At 46.3% G+C, this 27,438-nt stretch overlaps 1 protein-coding gene across 2 annotated transcripts in view; it reads right to left on the bottom strand.

Moving 5' to 3' along the window:
- PLEKHA2 (pleckstrin homology domain containing A2) overlaps positions 1-27,438 on the bottom strand; it is a 53,986-nt gene that overhangs the window by 24,958 nt on the left and 1,590 nt on the right. Inside the window, exons 2-6 of one of the 2 annotated variants that reach the window (XM_032774574.2) lie at positions 18,738-18,901; positions 15,597-15,653; positions 10,712-10,760; positions 8,999-9,096; positions 1,082-1,228 (exon numbers count right to left, since the gene is read on the bottom strand). In XM_032774574.2, coding sequence (XP_032630465.1) covers positions 1,082-1,228; positions 8,999-9,096; positions 10,712-10,760; positions 15,597-15,653; positions 18,738-18,878 — 492 coding nt within the window. In that variant the 5' untranslated portion in view covers positions 18,879-18,901. The remainder of the gene's footprint in view (positions 1-1,081; positions 1,229-8,998; positions 9,097-10,711; positions 10,761-15,596; positions 15,654-18,737; positions 18,902-27,438) is intronic. The other variant, XM_032774577.2, reaches the window with a different exon arrangement.

Below are 27,438 nucleotides of genomic sequence, written 5' to 3'. Positions count from 1 at the left end.
TGCAGTTAACTACACACCTGAGTAGCGTTTGTTCTGTTTAACTGTTTCAGAATGCAAAAGGCAGGATGGGAACAGCTTGTAGAAGAAAACTGATGCAATGTTTGTTGGCCTGGTTTACAGCAGAGCTTTGCTGATTGTATTAGTAAGGAACTGGACAGAGGAAATAGGCAGGAATATTGCATTTCCTGCTCAAACATATGCTAGCTAAGCAGCATGGACCCTGCATTTCATCCCAAGACTGTTTATCCCTCATACCATGTTAATCACCCACAGTTATTCCACAGATCTCTGTTATGTCTGGTAGAGAAATGATTAGAGGCAGAAGCTAGGACATAAAAATGATGAAGCAGAGCCCCATTCAATGGCACAGACATGGGCTGAGCACACCTCTGGAAGCCTCCCCAACAGTTAAATACAGGAAAATCAAAGATCAGAATGTGGTATAAATTTCATCACCCTGATAAGTGTGCAGAGAACTGCCAGTGTTTCCCCCTTACATCCCTCAAGAATTGCTCCTTCAAGCTAGTGAAAGGCTAGAGTCCCAGAGCATTGTGCTGGTACCAAGAGTATTTCATTTCCAGTGCTTGGAGACAGAAAGGCAAGGAGCAAAAGTTAAACTACAGATCGTTTCTATTCACCATCCTCGAATTGCCAACCCTTGTGATTTTATCATGAGACTGGCAGTACTTGGCGCTTTTCTTATAGTCCCAGGCTCCTGGACTCACAAGAATTTCAGCTTTCTTTTATAAAAAGTAAAGAAAAAGAAATTTCTAGCCCTTCTGGTTGTCGAGAAAAAGCTGCAAAATGAGAACCAACAGAACCCTAAGGCTCAGAAACCAGGGGACAAAGAATAGGCACCTAAAATTTGTTTTTAAACTTTGATGATTTTTAAGCTCATGATTTTGGGGGTGCTGCCTGACTGATCTGAATTTTTATCACAGAAGTTGCCGATGCTGCCATCCTCACGTGGCACATTCTGATTCCTCCCAACTGAATGCACATTTCAGAACATTCTCTGCTAGCACAAGCTGCAGATCTGCAACGCCACAGCCATACTCCGCTAAGGCAATGCAACGCTTACCTGATTGACAGAGATAGGTGTATGCACAACCACCCCTCCAATGATCTCAGTTTTGTAGGCCACCTGTGGTTTCTTCTCCTGGGTCTGGGGTGCAATGGGGGGCTTTGTAATCTCTGTGGCTGGGGGCAAACTACCACTCTTTGGCACCTGTGAAGGACAGAAATGAGCGAGTCAAATCTAGCCTCAAACCACCCATCCTGGTAGAAATGAAGACTTAGCAGTTTTAGGCTTAGGGGCTGCATTTGGGACATTAGCCTGTCCATTCTCCTGTACAAATACAGCAGTGCCCCTTTAAAAAAAAAACAAAAAAACACCACACCAAGACACCCCACATCAAAGTTAATGAGGGCGTGGCTCCATCCCAAACTGTTTGCAGGAGAACCCTATGACATGAGGAAAGGAGAGAGGAGGTGGCTAATTAAACATCACCTGACATGAGTCTGTGACCTGCCTCTGGAGCCCTGTGCATTTGTGCTCCTTTAATCATCTTGCTCTACTTACTGCCACCCTTAACAATTAGCTTTTGCGAGTCTAACCAGGCTAGATGACAGCACATTTATACCAGCGTGACCCCAGCAGCGTGCAAGCTGCCGGGACCTGGCTTTGTATTCCGAGCACTCTGAATCATCCCCTTCCCAATGCTGATATACCATTAACCAGCAAGAGGTAACAGCAGGACCAGGCTGCTCTAATCCCACTGCAGTTTGGGGAACAGCCCTCTCCGTGTCCTGGGGAAAGAGCATGGATCTGTGCAGGACTCGCACACGCCCTCACGCATTTCCCTCTGTGTGTGTGGCCTGTTCTCTTGCTGTCAACACTGGTCTTTCCCAAATTGGCTCCTGAGACTCAGGGATGTTCCTATGTAAAGTTACTTGTTCTTCCTTTGTATGCAGATGACACTGCAAATCTGGCTGCTCCGTCACTCTGCCAATGGGTGTGGCATAGTCAGCCACAAATGCTCATGGATCCTTCTGGGCCTGGCTGGACGCAGCCCACAGCCCTCTGGCCGAAGCTGAAACCTTGGATTTCTCTGGCTAAAATCAGAGGCTCCTCGCCACAAGCTGGTGTAAATTCAGGATGGATTCTCTGAACAGAACGTGACCCCCACATGCCAGAAGGGGCTCTCTCTGCAGCAGGTCTGGTCAAAGTGGGTCAGCAGGAGCACATCCATCTTAACTGGGATGGAAGCTAATGGGTGTGCTTCCTCACTGTCCTGTACTCTGTGCAGTCCTTCCCACCTGTGTCAAGCACACGTCAAAGGCACTCTTTCCAGTTTGGTTGTGTGTTACACATACTTCACACAGGCTGAGTCACATCACAAGCAGCAGGGCAGGGGAGAACCAGGCTGCGGTAACTGTGTGCAGGCCAAAGGAAATTGCCAACCAGTTCACATGGGGTATGTCTATACTGCAAAGAAAAACCTGCAGAACCGAGACTCAGAGCCTGAGTCGATTGACTCTTGCCCACGGCGCTCAGGCTGGAGGGCTAAAAATAGTCGTGTAGACATTCTTGGTTGGGCTGCAAGACTCTCCCCCTTCGCTGGGTTTCAGAGCCCAGGCTCCACTCCGAGCAGGAATAATATTTTTAGCCCCACAAGCCCGAGTCAATTGACTCGAGCTCTGAGACGTGGTGGTGCTGCAGGTTTTTCTTTGCAGTGTAGACACATCCAGAGTTGGGGGAGGGGCGGGGTTACCTGCCTTACTCAGAGACTTTTCAGTCACTAGGGATCCAGCCCTTTGGCCCTGCGCTTTGCTCTGTTTACCCACATTTTCAACTTTGGCAGTACAGGGGCGGGGGGAGAGCGGGTGGAACTAATCCAACTGTGCTAAGTATAGTGCCAAAGGAAAGAAGCTCAAACCCAAGACAACTCCATTTCTACAGCAAGTTTTGTTACCTGTGTCAACAACCTCTCTCCTCTGCAGAGCTGGTCTAGCACCAGCAGCAGAGGAACTGCAGAGAGAGAAGGGAATGCATCCAGGTACCTGAGCTGCAATATTGGTATCCACTTTGTCAAGTGCCTTCGCAGGCACAGGTCTCCTCAAGGCCTTTTGGCTCTGGGGAGCCCCTGATTCTCATGCACGATTATTCCTTGCCTTCAGCATCCCACAGACTGATCAGAACATCCCACTCAACAGCAAGGGGACAGGACAAAGACACTGCACTACACACTGTCAGCCCAAAGGAGAAAATGTTGCTACTGGAAAATGACATGGGACAGTGAAGGTGTCCTGGAATGGTTCCTACCCATGTGATTTAAAGGTTTCTTGATTCCTAGCACGGGCTAGAGGAAAGAGTTCCAGACAGGGAGAAGACAGGCACTCCTGAGCTCTAACCATTGCTCTGACACTGACTTGCTCGATGACCTGGGGCGAGTTGCTTAACTTCTCTCTGCCTCATTTTTCCTTTCTGTAGAAAGTGGATAATATGAACATGCAGGGATGTTGGGGGATAAATTAGTCAAGGTCTGTGCACTGCTCTGAACACATCAGTTGCTGTGTACAAGCTAGGTATAATTATCTGGATTGCTTTCATATCAGAAGCAAGCTCACGGAACTGAGAAACACAGAGTCTCAGGGAATGTTCCTGCTATTCCCCAAGTTAGACTCACAGGGTAGTTTGCATTCAGTGATTGGCCTCTTAAACAGACTGGACCAGTGTGCTAAAGAATTTTTTTTTAAAAAAAAAGTAAATTTGCACTCCCGAAAGTAAGGGCTAATCTACACACAGGGTTACATCATTTTTACTTAAGGAGTGATTTAAAACCAGGTTAGTTAAACTAGTGTAAAAGGCTTTGTGGACACTTTTCTTTTGTTTGAGAGCAGGCTTATTTTGGTTTAGCTTAAGAGAATTAAGAACAGATAGAAGCTTGCCCAAAATAAAGCACAAAATGAGAGAGTCTCCACACAAGGGTCTAGTCTAACTGAACCAGTTTAACTGAGCTGACTCCAGTTCGTGTATAGATGAGGACTGAGAAGAGGAGAGAATAGTCCAAGACTTTCCTGGCCGGACCAGAACAGACAGCTACTGTCTCGTACAGAAGGTGATTCAGTGCTGAACTAATCAATCCACTGGTCATACATATATGTGCAGCATGAAAAGGCTCAACAGAAAGCATTTTGCTGCTTTGCTAATAAATATATTTTCTCCAGTTAATCTTTGGAGCAATAACCCAAGCAGTAAACTCCAGGCAGTTCTCAAAAGCCAGGCTTCGCTAACCAAGTGAAGTAGCCAGCCTTCAGTGGTAGGGAACAGGAAACATGAGCATCTTAACACACCATCGCTTCCTGTTTCAGAAACAGCACAGCTGCTGTGACAGAAAGCAACAAGCCAGAAGGTTCCCACACCAGCACTGCGCACTTTGCCTCAGCAACCTACACCTGTGCAGCATGGTCCGGCAGAACTTTATGCGGTTGTCACCTAGCACACCAAGCTGCCAAACACGCTGGCGTGACAAGCAACTGGCCAGATCAGAACCTCTTGCGCAACATGCTGTCTTTCATCTGTCTGCATCTTCTCAAGCATCACGGAAGGGAGTGCAGACAAGGAGGTCTGTGCACATCAGTGCTGGAGGAGCTGGCACACATGGCCAAACCAACGGAAATGGTTTCACAATGCACACATAAAGAGATTGTATAGTAAGGGTCTGAATCTCTGCATGGATTACTGCTAGGGGGTGCCCATTCAAATCCAGCTCACAGCAATCGGCCTGTGACTCAGTTTTCATCTGCAAAATGGAAAAAAGAATGAGCTACCTCTCTAGGGTATCTATTGCAGCTAACTGCCCCAACTACTACAGTATCTACGCCCCTCAGAGTCTTTAATGTACGTATTCTCACACCCCCACCCCCACCAGGCAGGGCAGTGCTATGATATACAGACAGGGCAGAGAGAAACCGAGTGATTTGCTAAAGGTCACATAGAAAGTCTGTGTGAGAGCAGGGAACTGAACCTGTCTCTCAATCCAAGAGGACCCTCCCTAGGAGCTGGACCATCCTTCCTTCCCTGCTGTGAGGTTTAGCTTAGTGCTGCCCGTGTAGAGTGCTGAAGAAATATTTCGGCAAGTAACAGATCAAGCCTTACACAATACACATCAAGAGGGAGATTTTCAATGGCAAAGGGCAGTTAGGGGCCCAGGTCTCACTGAAAGTCAGGATCTCCCCCCAAAACCCCAGTTATGCCTTTCAGAACCTCCCCATAAGTGACTGAGCTGTTCCAGGCTATCATGGCCCAAGCAGCTTTGAGGATAGTCAGCCAGGACCATGACAAATGCAGAAAAACAATGGCCTCGCAGCGGGAGGAGCGTGGACTGGAATCTCATGCTTCAGCCCGCAGGGGAGCCTCGCGCCTCCTGCCTAGGGCTACTCACTTGTCTGGGAACATAGGAATGGCCACACTGGGTCAGAACAATGGTCCCTCTAGCTCAGTAGCCTGTCTTCCGACAGTGGTCAATGACAGGTGCCAATGCCAAGTGATCCATCACCAATCACTCAGTCCTGGCTTCTGGCAAACAGAAGCCTACTGCAATTAAAGAGAACAGCCTGTCCTACTTAATAACTGTCCTTCTGAACCGTGCCTCTTGGCAGCAGCATCTAGAGAGAACCAGCTTGCAGTGTTTGCGATTTTACACCTTACACCCCAGCAACAGGCGCTTGCTGGGACAGACAAACCTCTCGCTCTTCCAAGAGACTAGGAAATAAGGAAATACGAGCCCCGGCCTGAAGTGCCACGGAAGGTTTAATATGGAAACAGCCTTTCTTAGAACTTCTGAATCTAGACATGTGCTTTAACTTGTTATTCCAGCATGTTCAATAAACTATTGACGCTCTCTGACTAATTCTGTTTCCTGCACTTCAGAATTCCTATGACACCTAAGGCAGCTAAACCATGTGCATCACCCTGAGTGTACGCAACACAGGGCCAGGACAAAGAAATGCTACACAGCCAGCGGCGGCTCCAGGCACCAGCGCTCCAAGCGCGTGCCTGGGGCAGCAAGCCATGGAGGGCACCCTGTCGGTACCTGTGAGGGCAGCAGTCAGGCAGCCTTGGGCGGCATGCCTGCGGGAGGTCCGCCGGTCCTGCAGATTTAGTGGCAATTCGGCGGCGGGTATGCCAAAGCCACAGGACCAGGGACCTCGTGCAGGCGCACCACTGAAGGCTGCCTGCCTGCTGTGCTTGGGGCGGCAAAAAGCTAGATCCGCCCCTGTACACAGCACATTGGTCTGGACCACCAGAATCCTGGGATCTCTTTCTGGTCTCATGTCTAAATGGGTTTGAAGCCATATTGATCTCGGAAATGAAAGCAGGGGCAGCATATGCTGTTTGTTGTTGGCACAACAGACGAGCTAGTGTTTCAGTCCACCAGCTCTGATGTCAGATGAAGGGCCCAGCTAGCCCAATACACTGTCTGGGTCAATTTATTTGCTGGTCCTAGGAAAGACAGCACATTAATTCCCTTGCCCATTTTCACTGTATTTGGTCTTTCAGCGACTATGGGTTTCTACTCAGCACCCGACCACACTGCAGCTTGGTAACAGGAATGGCCCCGAGAAGCCAGACTGTGTGAACAGGCACACAGGAGAAAGGAAGTTCACAGGGAGCAGGTGGGTCAAATCTCACACCCAGAAGTCTTGCAAATGTTGTTAGTGGCACTGTCCTTTCTAACTGCCCTGTAGAAGCCAGGAGACTCCCCTGCTGGATTTGTCTGATGTGCTGAGCTACTAAAGACCCAGTCAGCCAGTGAGTGATGCAGGCCAGCTAGCCAATCTAGACAAGCCAGAGGATCCAAGAAGGCCCAGCCAAAGTTTAATAGTTTGGGATTTAGGGGTTTAAAAATCAAACAGGCTCCTTTCAGCAATAAAGAGATGCAATTCTTTCTAAAAGCCGCATACTAGGGGCCCGATTCGCCAATGCCCAGCACCTTGTATCCTCACTGACACTTCTGCAGAATGCATGCAGAGTGGAGGTAAAGCTCGCTCAGATCAGAACAGTGGCATTTTACATTAACTTTCCATAGGTGCAAATGACAACACAAGATGTAAGGCATAAGGAGAAACAGATCAGTGTCCTTCCGGTCTGGAGTTCATATTCTGCTAGTCACACTTTGGAGGAAATTGCCAGCAGGGCAGTTGCCATGCCTCTGGGGCTAGCTTGGGGTTTTTGCAAGTGTAACCTGCACCCAGAAGTGAATGGAAGGTGCAAATCAGAGCAGGTGCAGCCAAGCAGCTCACCCTCCATCAGGCAGCTGCAGGGACCCAGATTTGCATCCTCAGTTCACTTGCAGATATAAAAAGGCAAGTGCAATGTGCACCAGCAAAAGGCAGGCCAGGCTCCAGCCCTTTGGAAAATGAAATCCTGTGTTTTATTATATTGCAGTATGTAGATGTATAGCACACCACATGATCGACTGATGCTTGGAGAAGAGAGGTCTTTGCTAAAGATCACTGCTTAACTCGTTCAACATCATTCATCTTGATACATGATTCATAATAAAACTAGGCAATATACATCAGTGTATGATGCAGTGAAATCCATCTAGGACTGTGACCATTAGGTATATAGAGTCCTTCAATTCATCCTTTTAAAACCATATGACTTCTTCAATGGATCTGTTAGGTTCTGAGGTGTCCCAGGATGAGTCAAGCTTCAAGAACCTTAATCAGAACAGGCAAACCAGAAGTCACTTATGTTAACTTATGGCTATATAAATGCACTGGTCTATGAGAGGGGAAGTCAGAGACATGTCCAGTCACATTCCCTCCAGTACTGTGTCCCACAATACAAAGTATTTGCTGTATCAAATCTCATGAGACCAATCATACCAGGAAGGAGAAAAACTGAATAAGCAAATCACTTTAGCACAAGAAAGAAACCCTTTGATAGCAGCAGCAAGAAATCTGTTACACCCAGATCCCAGCCTTCAATAATTACTTTAACACAGTGGCACCAGAACACATAAGGGTGTGTCTATCTCCCGTAGAAGCTTCTCTTTTCAAGGGTTTAATCATTGTCACACGCAGCAGCTGTGCCTGGGAATACGGGAAGTGCATTTATCTTATCTTTGTTTATAAATATAAAAGTCTCTCCAGATTTAAGTTACTGGAGAAGGAAAAGAAGCCACAGAGCTCACTCATCTGAGACCAGATTTTCAGAACAGCTCACTTACTATAGTTTTCAATGGTAGCTACCAGCCCTAAGGACTTTTGAAATTTTGGCCCACACTGTGGGTGCTAAGCACTTAGAAATCCAGCCCTGTGTCTTTTTCCAGCTCTAAAATCTCTTTAGGAAGTTTCATAACCAAAAGATCAGCCCCTTTTCTTGGAGTATTTTCTTTCTTAAATTAAAATCATTCAAGTTGTTAAGATTTGCAAAGCAGCAGCTAAGCATGCAGTGTTTAAATAACTTCTCTGTACTATCCAGGAAGCTGCAGCAGTCCCATTCCTTCCTATGGGAGCTGAAGGGGCTCAGGAGCTCTGGGACAGTAATGCTGATGGTACCGCGATTGCTTTATACTACAGAGCAGCACTATGCTGCATGTGGATGGATCGGAGCGGCTCCCAAGGGAACTGAAGGACAGAGCAGCAGCTAGCTGAGAGTAGGGTTTCAACTCCCTCCTTGGTTTTGTGGTTGTGAATCACAACCTCAGCATTAATTAAAACATGACAGACTCTCAGCAATCTGACTAGGAATTTCCTGCAGAGCTAGCAATGCTAACTCCACATCAAGCGTGGCTCAGACTCAGTGCACAGCTGGCTCCAGGAGCAGCCTGGTTTCTGGGCAGACTCAGCCATTACCTTTGAGCAGGTTGCAGAAAGGGGATGAGGTAGAGCAAGAAGTTAAATATGGCTTTCCAAACATTTCTCTGACAGCCCCACTGCCCAAGAGGGAAGTGGAGAAAGCAGTGATAGTAGCGTAACATACCGTAATCTTGCTGGCACGGTTCAGAGCCTCCACCCAGTCCAGTAGGTCCTTTTGATCGCTGGCTTGTAAGAAATAGCGCTGAGATAAAGCATTGATAACTATCGAAGAGAGGAATTAAAAAAAAAAAAAAGAAAGAGAGAGAGAGAGAGAGGGAGAAGGGAACCCTAGTCAGTGCTCAGCATGGTTAAACTAATTCAATAATAATACCTTGCATATCAGCAGCACCTCTCAACTTCCAACCCCACAGTACCCTGCAAGCATTACCTATTTCAGCCTTGTACCCACTTGACTGGAAAATATGCAAGGAACCACCGCTGAGCTGCAGCCACCTCTGGGGTGGAGTATGGCAGTTGTTTAACTGCACGTTGCCACACTACACAACTGTTCAGGACTGTGCATGAAGAATACCACAATCCAGCTGAAACCACAGAGCGATCTGGAACAATCTGAATTAGAATTTAACCAGGGCACTTGTGGTAACATGCTTACAAGTGCCCTGGGAGCTGTTATGACCACCAGTGGTCAGAACCATAGTTTTAAGCTTCATCTGCAATGATCAAAGGCAGATCAAATCTGGAACAGGAGTCCCATGGGAGTCTGGAAAGCTCTCTTGGAATACACAGCCCCTCCTCTCCATCTCCTGACTTAGCTAGTAGGGCCTTCTGGCTTGCAGCAGCTGGGTCAAACGAAACATTCTCATAGGATTTCTGCACTGAAAACCTTGAGACATTCTGAACTGCACAAGGTTTTGTTCAAACCCAGGCCTCCTCACATTAGCTATCTGCACTTGCAGTCCCCTGCATATGCACTGCTGCCAATACACTCTATGCTGGGGTGTCCCAGCTTTGGAGTACCAAAGAGTTAAACCGTAACACTCCCCTATTTTACCTTCGTAGGCTCATGGGATTCCGTAGCACAGCACAGCAAAGCAGCAAGCTCAGTCATGGCGTGGGAATATGCTACCTGCTCTGGGTTTGGTACTGATTCATGTCTCCTGCATGCAAGTATAGAAAATTGTGCCCCCTCCACCCCCAGCCCTTTGAGACAGGTATGTGCTGGTGCTGTTGTTTCTGCTACTTTAACTCTGAGGTGAGATTAGTGCTCAGGAAAGTGAGGAACTTTTGTGGCTTGGGTAAAGCCGAGGGCCACTGGGAAGGGAAATCAATCCCAGACCACCTCTTCTTTGCAATGACAGGAATGCAGAAAAATACAATGCATAATGCACTGCAGCACGAGGGTGGATATGGGGGAACGCTCCATTAGTGCAGTGACGCACTAGGACAAGGTTGCTCAGGCTAGACAACCACCCAGAGCATTCATACTGCTGGGGTGTACAGGGAAAAACTGAGGTCCTATCCAAAGGATTCTGGATGAAATCCACCACTGTGTAGAAGAAGCCAGCAAAAGGATCAAGGCACCATTTAGCCCTACAGGTTTCAGAGGGACTTCAGTGGTGCATAGTTCTTTGTGCTGACTGCTCTGTAGAAGTGTGAATTTCACCCTTTCTGAAAACATTCTTCCCAGTAACACACAGCATCTCACACTTCTGGAACACCTTATACTAATGAACACAGAAGGCCCATGGATAACTGCTGTTTATGAATTCTCATGGTTTACAACAGCCACCTAACCCTCCAGTCCTCCCATCAGAGACCTGTCATGATGTGAGCTCTGGGCATTTTGGTGTCCCCCTCCTCCATGTGTTACACTCACCAAAGCAGAACGGGACTTTCGGTTTTTGTTTCGGGGTGGCGACGCTGACCTGAAGAGAAACAGATTTTTAAAATAAAGCACGTTAGCGGCAGTGAGATGGGGCAGCATCTGCTTGAAAGGACACATTGTCTTCCATTCTTCAGCACTGTAATTAAGGCCATTTATAAATCATAAGGAGATCAAGCAAGCCTGAGTCAAAGCAAAATTAACATGACAAGTGAGAAAGGCTCATCAGCACATCCTTTCTCACATACCTTCTTAGTCTCAGTTGTGTCTCATTAGAAAATACTGTGCTTTCCTCATCATGGGCCCAAATGTACCTGTGTCTCAAGTAAACATCCCATGGCTGGTGCTAGATAGAAGAATTGCAGTTGCATTTCTTTGGGGGAGAGATGTATATGCATATCTACACCGCTATACGGCTCCAGTAACTGCAGATTTATTTAATGGATGTGGCTAAAACCTTGAATACAAGATCTAAGCCTCTGCTGAAGATGAAAAAAGTACTAGAACCTGGCTAGCAAAAACTGTGCTTTAACATGATTCTGGCAAATGGAGTTAAGAGACTATGTGCATGTTCACATGTGGACATGCTAACAGATGCAATTCACCTAGAAAGGCTATCTCAGCACAGGGTACTCATGCCCTATAGTGGTGTAATTTCTCTTACTTCCACACCAAATCTGTGATGTTGATACACTGCAGTGCTACTGTTTTACTACATTTTCTTTGGTGCAAACGTTTTCTTTTGCTGGAAACAGACCATCGCCGAACAGGAAAAGGACTGCCTTGCAGCAAGCCAGGCGAGCCTCTGCGTTACAAAACCACCACAGATATGTGAACAGGCAAAGCGACAGTTGGCCTTTAGAGGCTGATATATCCTGTGTATATCAGAATGAAATGGATGATGCAAGTTCACCAGGGTTGCTACTCACGATGAGGTGCCCCACAGCTGAGTGAGCTCTCAGGAACTCATTCATATCAGATTTAATAGAGATCACGTGTCATAACGAACTCAGCAGCCTCAAAAGAAGGTCACTTCAGAGAGCAGTCTCTCATCTGCTGCTCTCCCTCAACTCCAGTGCCAGCCACACTGCACAACAAGGATGCAAATTCTTTCAGGGGCCCTGAAAGTATGAATTTCTTTTGGACTGAACACACGCTCTGCGGTAATTAAGAAAACTGAAGGAAAAAAACAGTGGTTGCTCCCTAAAGAGTAGGAATCATTTATGTAAGAGTAATATTCCCAGGGGCTCCAGGCACGGCCTTTATAGAGTACATTTATTTTGACAGGCTTCCTATTTCTGAACCAGTCTATAATACTTTAAATATGCTTTCTCAAGCAAACCTCCATTTCTCTGGCATGTTTATAACTGGTAGTTAAAGCCACTGGTATAACCCAACCCTGCAGTTTATGACTGAATCCAGCGCTATAGCAATTTTCATTTAGTCTAAAATATATATAATTTATAAGTGAAGTTCCTTCTGAAATGGGGAAGACTGCATCCCTCAGCATTGATTCATCTGAGTTTAATTTATAAATCATGAATCAGCAGGAGCAGAGATCTGCTGGGTCTTTTTCCAACTACAGTAACTGCAGCAAGTTACAGCACTGTAAAGCGCCGGTGTAAATGGTGCCCCAGCGCTAGAAGCGCGGCCCCCAGCGCTGTAAGCTAATCCCTTTGGGGAGGTGGAGTACCTGCAGCGCTGGGAGAGCTCTCTCCCAGCGCTGGTGCCATGACCACACTTGCGCTTCAAAGCGCTGCCGCGGGAGCGCTGCCGCGACAGCTCTTTGGAGTTTCGAGTGTAGCCAAGCCCACAGTCTTAACTTGCCTGGTCAACAGAGCCACGATATCAGCCACATGACTCTCTATCAAGGGATTTAAAGCACAAGGTGTGCTAAACAAGCAACATTTCCTACCGTATATTGTTCCCTATGCTGTTTTCACCTACATGGCCCACCTTCCAGTCTTTCTGGTGGATGCTGTTCTGGCTAATCTGCCTTGGCCCTGTATCACATAAGCACTGCACAAGCACTAATGAAGTTGTAGGAAAAGATGCACAGAAAGACTAAGTGACTCACCCAAGGCCACAAGGAATCTGGACCAGGGCAGAGGTAGGATTTGAACCCAGGACTCCCACACCTCAGCTAGTGCCTTAACCACAAGGCAGTCTCCCTCTGGGAAGAGATTCTCAGTGTTTCTGAACCGGGGCTGCCTGCTGGCAAACACAGCGGCCACCCTGTGCTCAGCATTAGCTCACAACCACCCTTGGGCACTAGTACCTGCTATATTAAGGTGGGGAGTGGGGATACGGGCCCTCTACTCTTTCTAAAAGTCCCCTAGTACATTTAACATTCATTTAGCAGCCCCCGGAAATTAGCAGAAGGGACCTTGGTTGGACAGTGACTGCTCCTGGCACTGCACAGCAGGGACAGCACTGGGCCTGAGCCAAAGTTCTAGCATGAGAACTTGAACCCACAACCTTACATCCTAGAGGCGGGTGAATACAACAGAAGGGAACAGACACTGACGACAGACATGGGGGATCTGATTCTCTACCCCCTTGCTCTCTGGGCAGTCAGTTACACCCGTGCAGAGTACGATACGGGGCAAAGGAGTCCCAGGGGCCACAGAAGTGGAGATGTCAGGCCCTGAAACACCAACATTGCAGCCAGCCACACAGGAAGAGGAGCAGCACTTGAAGACCCTGCCCTCTAAGGGAGGTGTCCATTCCACCTGGAGGAGACACACCCATGCTAGCTTTAATCAAGTTAATGGGCTAAAAACCAAAGTCTAGCTGCTGGGATGCAAGCAGTGGGAGGGGCCAGCTTCCCCAGGTACAAACCCATCTGAGACCACAGAAACATACAGGGGATGGCCAGCCTGTCCCGGGGCTTACACCACCGGGGCTACGCAGTTATAGTTAGTGCACCAGCTCAACTGGCGCTGCAGCAGGTAGGTGTCCTGGAGCTGGAATTGACGGCTCCGGTTTGAGTAGACACAGATCCAAGGATACATTTACATCGGCGCTTCACAGCTCACGTGGACGGACAGGCGTTAGCTCTCAAGCTAGCCCACTAAAAACAGCAGTGTAGCCAGGGAAGCAGCGAGGGCTGCCAACCCTCCAGGATTGTCCTGGAGTCTCCAGGAATTCAAGGTATAATCGTTAATTAAAGATTATATGTCATGTGATGAAACCTCCAGGAATTTGTCCAACCAGAACTAGCAACTTGAGTAGCAGCAAGTGGCAGCATGGACTAGTTGTGCTAAGGGCAAACCCACCAGAACCGGTGGGTATGTTCTCAGCACAGCTAGTAGCCTGGGCCACCACTGCCCACGCTACCCTAGCTATGCTGCACTAGCTCAATGAGAGGGTGGGAGCTGGTACCACTCCCCTAGCTCCAAACGCAGACAGACCCACCTTTACACAGGAGACTCCCACTCAGTTGGGCACGGCTTTGAATCGGCAGCTCATTTAAGTCCCCATGGAAACGTCACAGGAGAGACGTGTAGGAAAAGAGGCACCCTCTACTGAAGCTCTTTGGGACCGGGACTGTCTCTCAATAGCTGTGAACATCCAGCAAACAGGGCCGGTGCTTCCATTTAGGTGACCTAGGCGGTTGCCTAGGGCACCAGGATTTGGGAGGGCAGCATTTTGCGGCCCTCGGCGGAAATTCAGCGGTGGGGGGGCCTTCCGCGCTCTGGGTCTTCAGCGACAATTCTGCGGCGAGTCCTTCACTCGCTCCGGGACCCGCCGCTGAAGTGCCCCGAAGACCCGGAGCGCGGAAGAACCGCCCCGCCACCGAATTGCCGCCGACTGGGAGCGCGGAAGGACCTCCGCCTAGGGCGCCAAAAACCCTGGCGCCGCTCCTGCCAGCACAATGGGGCCTGACCTCATCTGGGGCCCTCTAGGCACTCCTGTACTGCACATTAAAGGACCACAACACAACTCCCGAGTCCAAGCGAGAGCGTGTTGTGCAGTGGGCGATGTTTACATGACACCTTGTTGCTGATTATTATTTACTTAAACTGATTACAAAGCTGATAAAACACATCGTTATGCATGCGAGCCAGGTTCAATCGGATGCTGAGCAAGACTGGCACTCTGAGCAATGAAACAGATTTAAAATGCTATCTGCAAATAGCTCACGGCGGGGGCATAAGGCCCGATCTGGAGTTGGTTGGATCTGGTTGCCCTGACTAAAAGCTTCCGGGTTCTGTGGCTTTGCATTCTTCCTCATTATTGAAATAGCCTCCTTTCTGCCCAGCAACCCTCCTGGCCTATGTGATGTCATTTGACAAAGGAAATGCAGACCTCTTTGCTACACTGAGAGACCTGTCACCGCAGAGCTGGCTGGAATCAGAGGATTTATTTGGCAGGCAATTCCACAATTTCAGATTTTCGAAACAAATAAAATAAATTCAGCATTTCCCAGGAAACAAATTTCTGAAAAAAATAATTAATTTCAAGTCAGTTTGTTCCCATTTCCAACTTTTTAAAACGTCAACTTTTTCAATACTATTAAAAAAAAACAACAAAAAGTTGTTTAAAAAAAAAACCCAAACTGGAATGTTCTATTCCCCAAAATGCCAAGAAGGGATATTCTGACATTATTGCAATGTTTAGTTCTGGGTTTTTTCTAAACAAAATTTCATCAAAATCAATAGGTTTTTCAGAATGTTTTGATTTCAACCAAAAGGACATTTTTGGTTGACAAATATTTTGAAGAACAATATCCACACCAGTTCTACCCAGCAGTAGCATAGAGCAGATAACTCTGGACTCCTACAAATTGCTGTACTGGGCAGGCCATTAGCTTATTTCTAGGTCTGTTTCACCTCCTCCCACGGCAGAACAGTCCCGAGACACCACCTTGGATTACCTTGGATATATAGGTCAGTGGCAAAGATCCAACAGCTCCTGACCCGAGAGCCAGATTCTGCAAAACAGTCAAGAATGTTAAGAGTTAAACGATAAACAGTCACAAATCAGGTGAGCTAGACTATCACTTTACACATTGTTTACGGAGGGACACCTTAAGGGTTCTGTCCTCACCAACAGTCTCTATACATCAGCATTTTACCATGGTGTGAAATCCATCACTATGCTGCAGCAAGGCAGTAAGGGGTGCACTAGTTGGAGTGTAGTTTATTGCATGAGGAAAGTTGTTCTGTTCTTTAACATTAGTCAAGAGGCCAGAGACCATGGCACTGGGCACAGATTATAAATGAAAATAAAATAAAATTTGCTCTGAACTGCGTTTACAAATGCCACACAATGAATGCTGGTCCAAATGATGACTTGTGCTGGTGCACACAGAAGAGATTCCTGCAGCTCCCCTTTTATTCTTATTATTTTAATCACTGTAGTAAATGCCACAACCACTCCCGGAGCTGCCAGCCACAACAGATACAAAACTCCAGACACCTGGCTACTGTGTGAGCATATTCTGCATGACCCCATTTCTAGGAGGACAGATATTTTAATCGTTTTTGTTACTGTCTTTACACTGAGATATGAACTGGAATGGGGACCTAATAATGTCTCACGCTGACACAGCGCTTTATCATCTCTTCAGGGGTTAAATTGTATAAAATATCATTGGTGTGGGGTAAGAAAGCATAGTCTACACAGAGAAACGGATCTGTTGCAGTTTTCTCTTGCAAAGACTCAGCCATAGGAAAGTCTAACAACATATATGGCAGAAAGCATCCTGCACCATTTCATTTCTGACGCCCCAGTTCAGCAAAGCAGATGCTTAACTTTATGTATGAGCTTAAGCCAACTCCTATTCAGCAAAACACTTAAGCAGGGGCTTAACTTTGAGCACACACACATCTCATTGAAGTTAGAGGGACTCGAGGCGTGTGCTTAAGTGCTCTGCTGGATTGGAGCCTGAAAGTAGATGCAGCTCACACAAAATATTATGCAGATTATACCATATAGCAAAATGAGAAAGAGGAAGATAGCAACTGCTCCCCACACCCTGCCCCCATTCGATACAGCACGCAGCAGGCATTAGTGGCTGATACTGACTCATCAGAATAGCTCTGCATTCTAACCACAGCTATGAACTGCCCTAGGAGTAACATCTGGGAGAGTGACCAATCACTGCACCACCATGGGTCAGAGCCAACCTTGAAAAGAAACTGCTACCCCACATTCCACCCCCAGCTTTGGGCTTGCGGCATGGAGCTGAATGGTTCAGTGGCTGAGACCAGAAGACAGTCTCGTTTTATTTGTCTTGGATTCAAAGTCTAAAAAGGTGTGGAGGGGGAATTCAGGAACATTTCTGACACACGCTCACACGTACTGATAACAGATACTATCCGGTCACATTCTAGCTTCCCTCAGCAAGAAAGCACGGCCCAGACAGTGATCCATCCCACTTGGAAATGAAGGACTGCTTCCAGCTGCACTCAGGCTGAATACTGCTTCAATGAAGTGACCCAGCACCAGCTTCCCAACACAGGCCTGATCCAAACACTCTGAAGCCAATGAGAGTCTTTCCACAGATTTCAACGGGCTTTGGATCAGGCCCGAGAAGTAGGAAATTCAACCTCACAGCAGGAAAAGGATATGAGTGAGCACCAGACTTAAAAAAAAAAAAGAAGAAAAGAAAAGAAAAAGAGTGTAACAGACCACCCTCTGTATTTCTTACTGAGTGCGGTACAATATATTCACCTCATGTTGTGGTAAGACAGAATACGAAAAAGCCCAATAGAATCTGCTATCCCTACCACCAGATCCTTCCTGAGACACTCTTTTCATCCCATAAAGGCATCTCTTCTATGCAACTTAAAGCATCAAGGAAAATTAGTGGTGCGAGATAACGTTTACAGGACACAGCTTTCCCAGAAACAGGCATCAGACAATCTGACACAAATGGACATCCAAATGGGGACTTTCCATTATGACACCCACGAGATTAATGATGGGATGTTTTGTGCCAAAACAACCAATGATTGAACTGCAGAGAGGATTTCAACTCACCAAGATCCTGATATTTGCAGTGTTGCTGTAGCCACGCTGGTCCCAGGATCCTAGAGAGACAAGGTGGGTGAGGTAGTGTCTTTTACTGGACTAACTCCTCTTGGTGAAAGAGACAAGAGTTACACAGAGCTGAAGAACTATATAGCTTGAAAGCTTGTCTCTCTCACCAACAGAAGTTCCAATAAAAGATATTACCTCACCCACCATGTCCCTCTTGGAACCTGGTAGACTCTTACGTGGCAGTTTTAATATCAGAACACGAAATAAATCATTCCAGATTGCTAAGAAGCAGCGGTGGCTCCAGGCACCAGCACTCGAAGCACGTGCCTGGGGCGGCAAGCCCTGGGGGGTTGCCCCGCCTGTCCCTGTGCGGGCGGCAGTCAAGCAGCTTTTGGTGGCTTGCCTGCGGAAGGTCCGCCAGTCCCACAGATTCGGTGGCAATTCGGCAGCGGGTAGGCCTAAGCCACAGGACCGGCGGACCTCCTGCAGGCTGCCGCCGAATCCGCAGGACCGGGGACCTCCCGCAGACAAGCCACCAAAGGCTGCCTGACTGCCGTGCTTGGGATGGCAAAAAAGCTAGAGCTGCCCCTGCTAAGAAGGACAAGGTTCCAGGCACAAGGAAACTCACTTTTTCCAGCACTGAAGTTGCTTCCTCTGCTCATCTTAACTAGTGAGCGAAGCTGGTGTAATAAAAATAAGGGGAGAGAAAAGTGTGAAGCCAATTAAAAAATGTGATCCCAGTTTCTGGGTTTCAATAGCATATCTGTCTAAATAAAGCCTGTTTCCTCCAATCAGAGTCCAAACACAAGCAGCACTGCTAAGGGGTCCAAGGTAACTGGAAAAAAAGATATGTGTGATCAAAAGCCAGCTCTCGCTGTGAAACCCCAGCACTGAACTCTTCTAACAAATGCATCTTAAGAGTGGGAGGGGCAGATGCAGATTAAATCAGGAAGTAAAAGCCCTTTTAGCTGTGAAGTATGAAAGCCATGCAGATCTGCAATGCTCCACAGAGTGCATTCTGGGACCTCACCTGGGGGTTGTCCATATACCACAGAAGACAATTGGCCTGAGTGTCCAGGATGAAATATCTTCGCAGAAACTTGCCACAGATCTCATTTTCTTCAATGTCTAGAAACCCACAGATACGATTCTGTCGATCCACATAAGGCATTCCGGGCCTCTTGAAGCATCACCCTAGAAAACACAAATGCCTGCTGGTGAAACCAGGGCACTCCCAACCCCTACCCTAAGCCAGGGCAGTGAAGTGTTCTTTCCCTGTTCTACGCTGACTTCATAGTCACACACACCTCACTTTCCCTTTCCATGTCTAGAGTTGGGGTGACAGCTCAGTCACCAGGTTTGGGCATGCAGGCTAAAGCAGCTGGGCATGAGGAAGAAGATGGTTGGATTGGGTCACATTTGACACACAGACATTCTGTTCCACTTTCACATTTAACTGGCCATTAGCAGATTGGTCCCGTTGCACATAAATGGAAACATTTGTGCAAATTCCACCTCCTTGAGGTGGCACATCATTTCACAGCCCAAAAATCAGGAAATTGAACAACAGATACTGGGTATTTAGCTTGATCTAGAGGCTGAGCTCCTCCCTGCAGGACGGTTGAAGTAGGGAGTAGAAGATTTAGACCTCAGTCCTGGCAGGCTCCCATACCCGCACAGAACACGGTTGGTTTCAATGAAGCTCCCAGCAGGGTTTCAGCGGCACGGTCAGCTGCAGGATTGAGGCCTTGGATTGTATTCAAACCGTTATCCAAATGTTCTGGTGCTTCTGCTACGGATGAGACAGTGCCAAACCCCATCCCACCTTTGCATGTTTCTGCTACTAGCAGACAGGCCACCAGACTGAGGAATTCAAGGTCATGGCGAGACAAAGACACCCAGCACTACGATTCTGGACACTTGCGGAAGCTGGGCAAATAAAACAGACAGACAAGAGTGACCAAAATAGCTCAGCTGGGGAACTGCAGGAGTTAGGAGAGCAGAGAGCTTCCAGGAACTACAGATGGACTCAATCACTACAAGTTACTCAATAGCTCGCTAGCCCATCAGCACTATCATAAGAGGACTCAGAACACTTCACTGTTCCCCACCTTGTCACAGCACAAGGGCCACCTAGATGGTCACAGAGCAGAAGCAGGCCCAAGGGAAACAATGGCCCCAGGACTGAGCAAGACATCATCCCTCACAACAGAGCAGCAGTTGGTGATGCTGAGAGGCCTAGGACCCTAACCCCATTCCACTCCAGAGGCATCTAGGAGACAGCAAACTCAAAAGCCAGCAGCCCTTGGCCAAAACAAACAAAACAATAATTACACACTGGTGAACACACACACACACACACACACACACACACTCACCCCCCCCCCCCAAGGAATGGAAAACAAACTGCAACTCCTGCAGAAAGTATGTACAGTGAGGATGCAGAGTCAGCAAGACAGCAATGATCAGTCCTCTCTGGGTAAAAATGTGTCACTAAATCTACACGAGCCACAAACACCTTCCAACGCTACCCTTGTTACTCAGGGCCCAGCATCTGCCAGCTAGCCTCAGGACTTACGTGTCTTACAGGAATACTGTTCTGCAAAGGGACAGAGCCTGGCTGAACAAGGAGAGCTCAACAGCAGCAGTCTGAGCAGGAACTAACTGTCCCGCTGGAGAAGCTGAGAGTTTTTCAATCAGAAGATTCAGCCCTACAGAGAAAGAACCTCCCTCCCTGCTGGCCAAGAGCTCAGATACCAGAGATAGACACCTGAGAAACTCAGTGAGAGAAGAACAAGACACCAGGTTTGACAGCGTGGTGGTTAGAACCTGGTGACTGGTCTGTACCAGCACCCCCAACTGGTGATAGTGCAGTTGGGACCTAGCTCTTGGTCACCTTGCAACATCATCATCTACAATAAGGGTGAAGTGGGTGCAAAACCCCACCATTCTAGAGTGGCAGCACTTCACAGTCAATTTGCAGGGTATGAATGACTGGGGCAATGGAGAATCAGGCCCTTTAAGGTGGAGCTCACTACAGACACGGTCTATGGGACTGATTCCCCACTGTCTTGCACACTGTCGTCATTTACATGCATGCACAGTCAGCACAAAACACTAACACTGACCCACTTTGCACTGGTCCATGTCCCAACACAAAGTGCATAGCAATGGAGAATCAGGTGCTGTACGTAGGTAGCTGGAAAGGCACCATACCTCAGAAATGCCTTGGGCAAGAAGCCTCTTAATTATTGTGACTCTTGGTGGATGGAATGGGAGGTGACTTATATCACGGAGAAGGACTGGTTACAAATATACCACAGGTGGAGTTTGGCTGTGAGCTAGCAAGAGTGTGAAAGGCAGCCCATATGAGCGCCAGTAAAACAGGCGGCACAAATAAAAGTCTTCTGCAGATAAGGAGAAAATACGAATTTTTACTTTAAAAATTGCAATGGGTGGTCTCATGGGGCCCCCCTGTAGAAATGTATTGTCCAGTAGTTAAACAGGCAGATGGGACAGAGAATAAAATGTCTGCTGTCATCTGCTCATATTTTCAGCATCAGCGTTTGGAGCCATGTATCACATTCGGAAGCAGGGTGGGAAGTGACCAGGGAGGCTTGACTGGCCTGGAAGCAGCACCCAGCAGAGACAGGGCTGTTTTGACAAAGGTCACCTCCTAGTAAACTCTTCTTGACTTAGGGGAATTTTGAGCAGTCTTACCCTGAGGAGACCAAAGGCTGGAGGGCAGAATGTGGGTAGTTTGGCTTGCCATCACGGGTGAGAGAGAGAAGGCAACACACAGAAAATTATGAAGACCTTTGGATGTCATTAGAATCAGATTAGCCATTTGGCCCAGACAGAATAAAGGATACTGTGAAATAGATTTGGAATCAATGTTAATTATTAATCTATTAAGCCATTGCCTCTTGGCACATGACAATACATATCATACCAGAGCACTGTCAAATACAAACACTGGGCCGAGGCCAAAGAAGCAGGATAGCACTTGCTTTCCCAGGCTCTGCTGACACGGGGAAGCTGTTCCAGTTTAATCATTTTAAACCGATATAGTTAAAGCAGCACAAATCCCTGTGTGGACACTTATTTTTGTTTCAGAGCACACTGATTTGGTTCAGCTTAAACCAATTCCTGACTGACTTCAGATCGACAGAAATAAGAGTGTCCACACAGGAGTTTGAACTGATTTAAAACCACACCTGTGGTTCAACCGGTGTGACTGTGTGTGTAGACTGGGCTTCAGAAATGCTGCTGCTAATAAAAAGTAAGACAGGTCATGGTATTTCAAAAGGGGAGGAAAAAGAACAGACATACAATTGGGTGAGGAAGCTGGGGAGATATCTGGCCCATCTATTCCACCAGGAACAAGCTCAGGGCCCAGTTCTGCCAGCTTTTCTCATGCTGACTTCACAAACCACCCCACTGAAATGAATGAGACCACTCATGAAGGGGGCAGGGGGGCAGGTCAGGCCCAAAATGAGAGAGTTGATTAGCCAGGTGCTATCAAGTTGCAGAGCATGTTATATTAGCAATATGCTGCTTCTCAGGTGTATACAACGTTGTTCAGTAAGGCCATTCCCTGACAAGTACAGACAAGTGACATTCCCATAGGTTACGGGGCCCTTAGAATGGTACAGTTACAACTCAGCAGCACATGTGAGCAGTAGCCAAATTCTACTTGGAAGTGACCAATTATAAAGATGCAAACTATTTTATGAATCTCAGTCTTTAGTCAAGGCCCTTAAACAACAGAGCTTATATAAAGTGTAAAGAAACCGACTTTGCTAACAGAGATAAAGGACGGCCATATCTCTGTACTAACAGGGAATAACAGATTGACTAAACTCTAGCAGCAGGCACTTCTGGGCTGCAGAGCACCTTTCTCTCCGGTGGTATGTGAAAGGCTGGTCAGAAATGCTGCAGCTTCTTATGGTTTTACTCTGCCTCAATTAACACAAGGTTGATCAAGAATACTCAGATGCTCAGCTCCTTCTGCACAGGAAAAGGTGACAGTGACCAACCCTAGATTGCACTTTGAGATACAAAAATCAGTGGGCAGAGGAGATAATGATCACGCCGAGCTTTAAGATCTAGATTGTACTCTTTTTTAGCATGCTCTAGGGAGGCAATCATCATGCACACCCCTCATTCTGGTTACAGTGATCCATTTTTCAGTATGCTGCAGGACAGAGGTTGCAATGATCCATCTGTCTCCTTAGAACCATCAACAGTTTCTCTTTCCCATAAGATCAAAATAAGAATAACATCTGCAATTCCACTAGGTGGGGTTTTTCCCCCATCTTCCAGCTCCAGAAATCCAGCTGGAGTCGGGAAGAGTTTTCCCAACAGAGCTTAGTCTTCTTACAATACTCAGCACTTATGTAGCACCTGACACTGTCAGAGCATGTACAAATTAGTCAACTGGCTGTACAGTTAGATGCATTCTGGGTAGTTTACACCTTCATATTTCACATCCGACACTGTTCATTGCTGGAGAGAGAACACTACACTGAACATACCATTGACCTGTTCTACTGTAGCATTTCCTACCACATGCATATTTGCATAGAAATTACCTACCATGAGCTTGCAGCCCAGAAACAGGTTCAAGCCATGCTAATGAGGGAAGAATCACAGGATAAGGATAGCAGAGTCAATGATGATTTGAAGGCTTCTTAATTCATGGCTAGAATGTTTGCCTGAAACTCAGTAACCAATAACTTCTGTTCATCAATTTTTAGAACAAATAGCTGACAATCACTGGAGCAATCACACAAGCTGGAACAGATAATACATAAATATATTTTCTGTATCCTACAATAGTGGAAGACAGTACCATCTGAGACCAAAGAACTGACTGCAAAAAGGGAAAAAAACTCAGTTGTGCTTATGCTTTACAACTAGTTAACATAATTTAGAACAGTTAATGACTCCCTGAAGGCTCAGTAATCAGAAGAACATGTCCCGTTAAAACTTTAGATTACATGCATTATAAATTATGAACAGGATAATGATACTGAACACTTGAAGTCACAGTTTATGGGAGAAGTTTGCATCTGATTTCTGGAAGCCAGTCTGAAATCCAACACTGATTTAAAGCATTTCCCAAGCCTTGCAGTGGAATTAGGCCCTTAGGATCTAATTACTGGTTCCAATTTATGTCAATACACCGCGCAGAATGACGTTCTCTTGCTTTCTGGGATTTTTTTCTTCTATTGCCTTTTCAACACAGTTAGATGAGCAAAATATTCATAAATTCACCCCCTTAAAAACAAAACCAAAAAACATTCTAAAAAACAACACAATCCTTGCCTGTTCAGTTAATGTGATCACACCAGCAAAGAAGTTACTGGAAAAGATTTCCAGCACAAGACAACCAACCTCTCTGATTTCCTCCCAGAATACAGGAAGGGTATGGCACTGCTCCCTGAATAAAACAGCTTCACTGGCAGTTATAAAATGGAAAGGGAACCATTCAAACCACATTCAAACCCAATTATAGCTACTGTCAACTCAATGACTTTAAGGTCAGAAGAGACCATTATGATCATCTAGTCTGACCTCCTGCACAACGCAGGCTGCAGAATCTCACCCACCTGCTCCAGTATCAAACCTATGTTGGAGCCACTGAAGTCCTCAAATCGTGTTTTAAAGACTTCAAGGTGCAGAGAATCCTCCAGCAAGTAACCCGTGCCCCATGCTGCAGAGGAAGGCGAAAACCACCCAAGGGCCCTCTGTCAATCTTCCCTGGAGGAAAATTCCTTCCCGACCCCAAATATGGCGATCAGCTAAACCCTGGGCATGTGGCAAACTCACCAGCCAGCATCCAGGAAGAACGCTGTAGTAACTCAGATCCCATCCCATCAACATCCATCACAGACACATTGGCAATTTACTGCTAATAGTCAAAGATGAATTATTAGGCTATTCCAATAACCACCCCTCCATAAACTTACAGCTTAGTCTTGAAGCCAGATATGTCTTTTCCCCCACTACTCCCCTTGGAAGGCTGTTCCAGAACTCTCTCCTCTGATGGTTAGAAACCTTCATCTGATTCAAGTCTAAACTTCCTGGTGGCCATTTATATCCATTGTTTGTGTCCCATTGGTACTGGGCTTAAATAAACCCTCTCCCCTCCGTATTTATCCCTCTGAATATATGTATGAAGCAATCAGACTCCCTCAGCCTTCTTTGGTTAGGCTAAACAAGCCAAGTTCTTTCAGTCCTTTCATAACACAGGTTTCCATTCTTCAGATCATCCTAGTAGCCCTTCTTTGTACCTGTTCAGTTTGAATTCATCCTTCTTAAACACGGGAGACCAGAACTGCAACACAGATCCAGAGAGGCTCACCAGTTGCCTGTATACGTACTAACACCTCCTTACTCTACTGGAAATACCTTGCCTGATGCATCCAAACCACCTTAGCTTTTTCATGGCCAATTCACACTGCGGCTCATATCACACTGTGATCAACCAAATACTCCGAGGTCTTCCCCTCTCTTACTCCAACTGAATGATCCCCAAGTTATAACAAAAATTCTTGTTATTAATCCCTAAATACATGACCTTGCACTTTTCACTATTTAATTGATCCTATTATTATTACTCCAGTTTACAAGGTCATCCAGATCTTCCTGTATGATATCCCGGTCCTTCTCTGTGTTAGCCATACCTCCCAGCTTTGTGTCATCCACAAACTTTATTACACACTCACTTTTTGTGCCAAAGTCAATAATAAAAAGATTAAATAAGATTGGTACCAAAACCGATCCCTGAGGAACTCCACTAGTAACCTCCTTCCAGCCTGACAGTTCACCTTTCAGTACGACCCATTATAGTCTCCCCTTTAACCAGTTCCTTATCCACCTTTCAATTTTCATATTGATCCTCATCTTTTCCCATTTAACTAATAATTCCCCACGTGGAACCGTATCAAATGCCTTACTGAAATCAAGGTAAATTAGATCCACTGCGTTTCCTTTGTCTAAAAAATCTGTTACCTTCTCAAAAAAGGAGATCAGGTTGGTTTGGCACAATCTACCTTTTGTAAAACCATGTTGCATTTTGTCCCAATTACCATTGACCTCAACTAACTACTTTCTCCTTCAAATTTTTTTCCAAGATCTTGCATACTACAGATGTCAAACTAACAGGCCTGTAGTTACCCGGATCACTTTTTTTTCCATTCTGACCTGTGATGCTGCAAAGGGGCAGAGTTCCCAGGAACTGAAACCCAAAATCTCAGTTATCAAAGGGAGGGCTGCTGCTCCCTAGTTTTATCCTGAGATGCAAAGTTACAGGGTTCCTTCACTTTTTCATCCCACGTCAGCAGCACTGAGCAGTAGCATTATCAACACAACTCTTAGAGCAAAAAGCATATTAAGAGAAAATAAATCTTCAAACTCAATGTTCCTAAAATGATAGTGCAAAGCAGCCATTAGGTAAATTAGGATGTGTCTACATGTACATTAGAAAGACAAGGTGGGGGAGGTATTATCTTTTATTGCACCAACTTTTGTTAGTGAAAGGCAAGCTTTTGAGTTTACACAGAACTCTTATTCAGAATCTCAAGAGCTTGTCTCTCTCTCCTCAACAGAAGTTGGTCCAACAATCCTCCCCCACCTACTCTCTCTAATATCCTGGGACCAGCATGGCTACAATAACACTGCATACATGTGGATATACAAGAAAATTAATCCAAATTAATTAAGGGTATGAATTTGAAGTGAATTAGTTAAACCACATTAAATCCCTGTGGGAATAACATGATTCAGAATTAAAGTGGCCTTCACTTCCTAAGTGAATTAAACTAAACCAAATTAAAGCAAATTTTCATTCTGAACACCACCATCCACACAGGGATTTAATTCAGTATAACTAATCCACTTCATATTCTCACAGTTAGTTAATTTGGATTAACTTTCTGGATGTCCCCATGTAGACAAGCTCTTAGATGGTCCAGTATGACACAGCTAGGTCAGTCTAGGGCACAGTGCAGAAGATAACACTGCAAGGGACCACAGAGTTTAGTGTTTTGTAAATGGAAGAGTCATATGCGGTGCAATTGGTTACAATAAATGGGTATTCTGCTGGCACCACACAGTGTGAGGGTCTCTGCACTTGGTTCCCATTATTTTCAAGGACACCAAGATACATTTAAACTGGATCCACTCCAAAGAAACACTGTCAACATGAATCTACCTTTCTAATTATTTGTACTGGGCTTAGAATCATAGACTATCAGGGTTGGAAGAGACCTCAGGAGATCATCTAGTCCAACCATCTGCTCAAAGCAAGACCAACACCAACTAAATCATCCCAGCCAAGGCTTTGTCAGCCCGGGCCTTAAGAATCTCTAAGGATGGAGATTCCACTTTAGAGATGGCTTGCCACCTTGGTACCTGGATCTACGGCATAGCCAATGCTTTTCTTAAGACAACTGAGACACAGTTTCCCTCTCTGAGGAGTTTAAATTTGAGATGACATGGGGCCACTTTAGCTCCACTGCTGTCTTGGGCAACCAAATTACATTCACTCTTCCACAAAGCGTCAACAGTTCCCAAGGCACCACCTAGTACAGTTATTAAAACATTCTACGCTATGATGGATGATCGTTTAGACCTTTGATGACATTACCACATCTGCAAACTCCACTTCGCTTCGCCTATGATCACTAAAGAGAGCTCATAAAATTCTCCCCATTAACTCATAG

The sequence above is a fragment of the Chelonoidis abingdonii genome, chromosome 2, assembly GCF_003597395.2.
Source record: "Chelonoidis abingdonii isolate Lonesome George chromosome 2, CheloAbing_2.0, whole genome shotgun sequence".
Lineage (NCBI taxonomy): Eukaryota > Metazoa > Chordata > Testudines > Testudinidae > Chelonoidis > Chelonoidis abingdonii.
The sequence above is the reverse complement of the archived record's forward strand: the minus strand, read 5'-3'. Positions and strand labels throughout refer to the sequence as shown.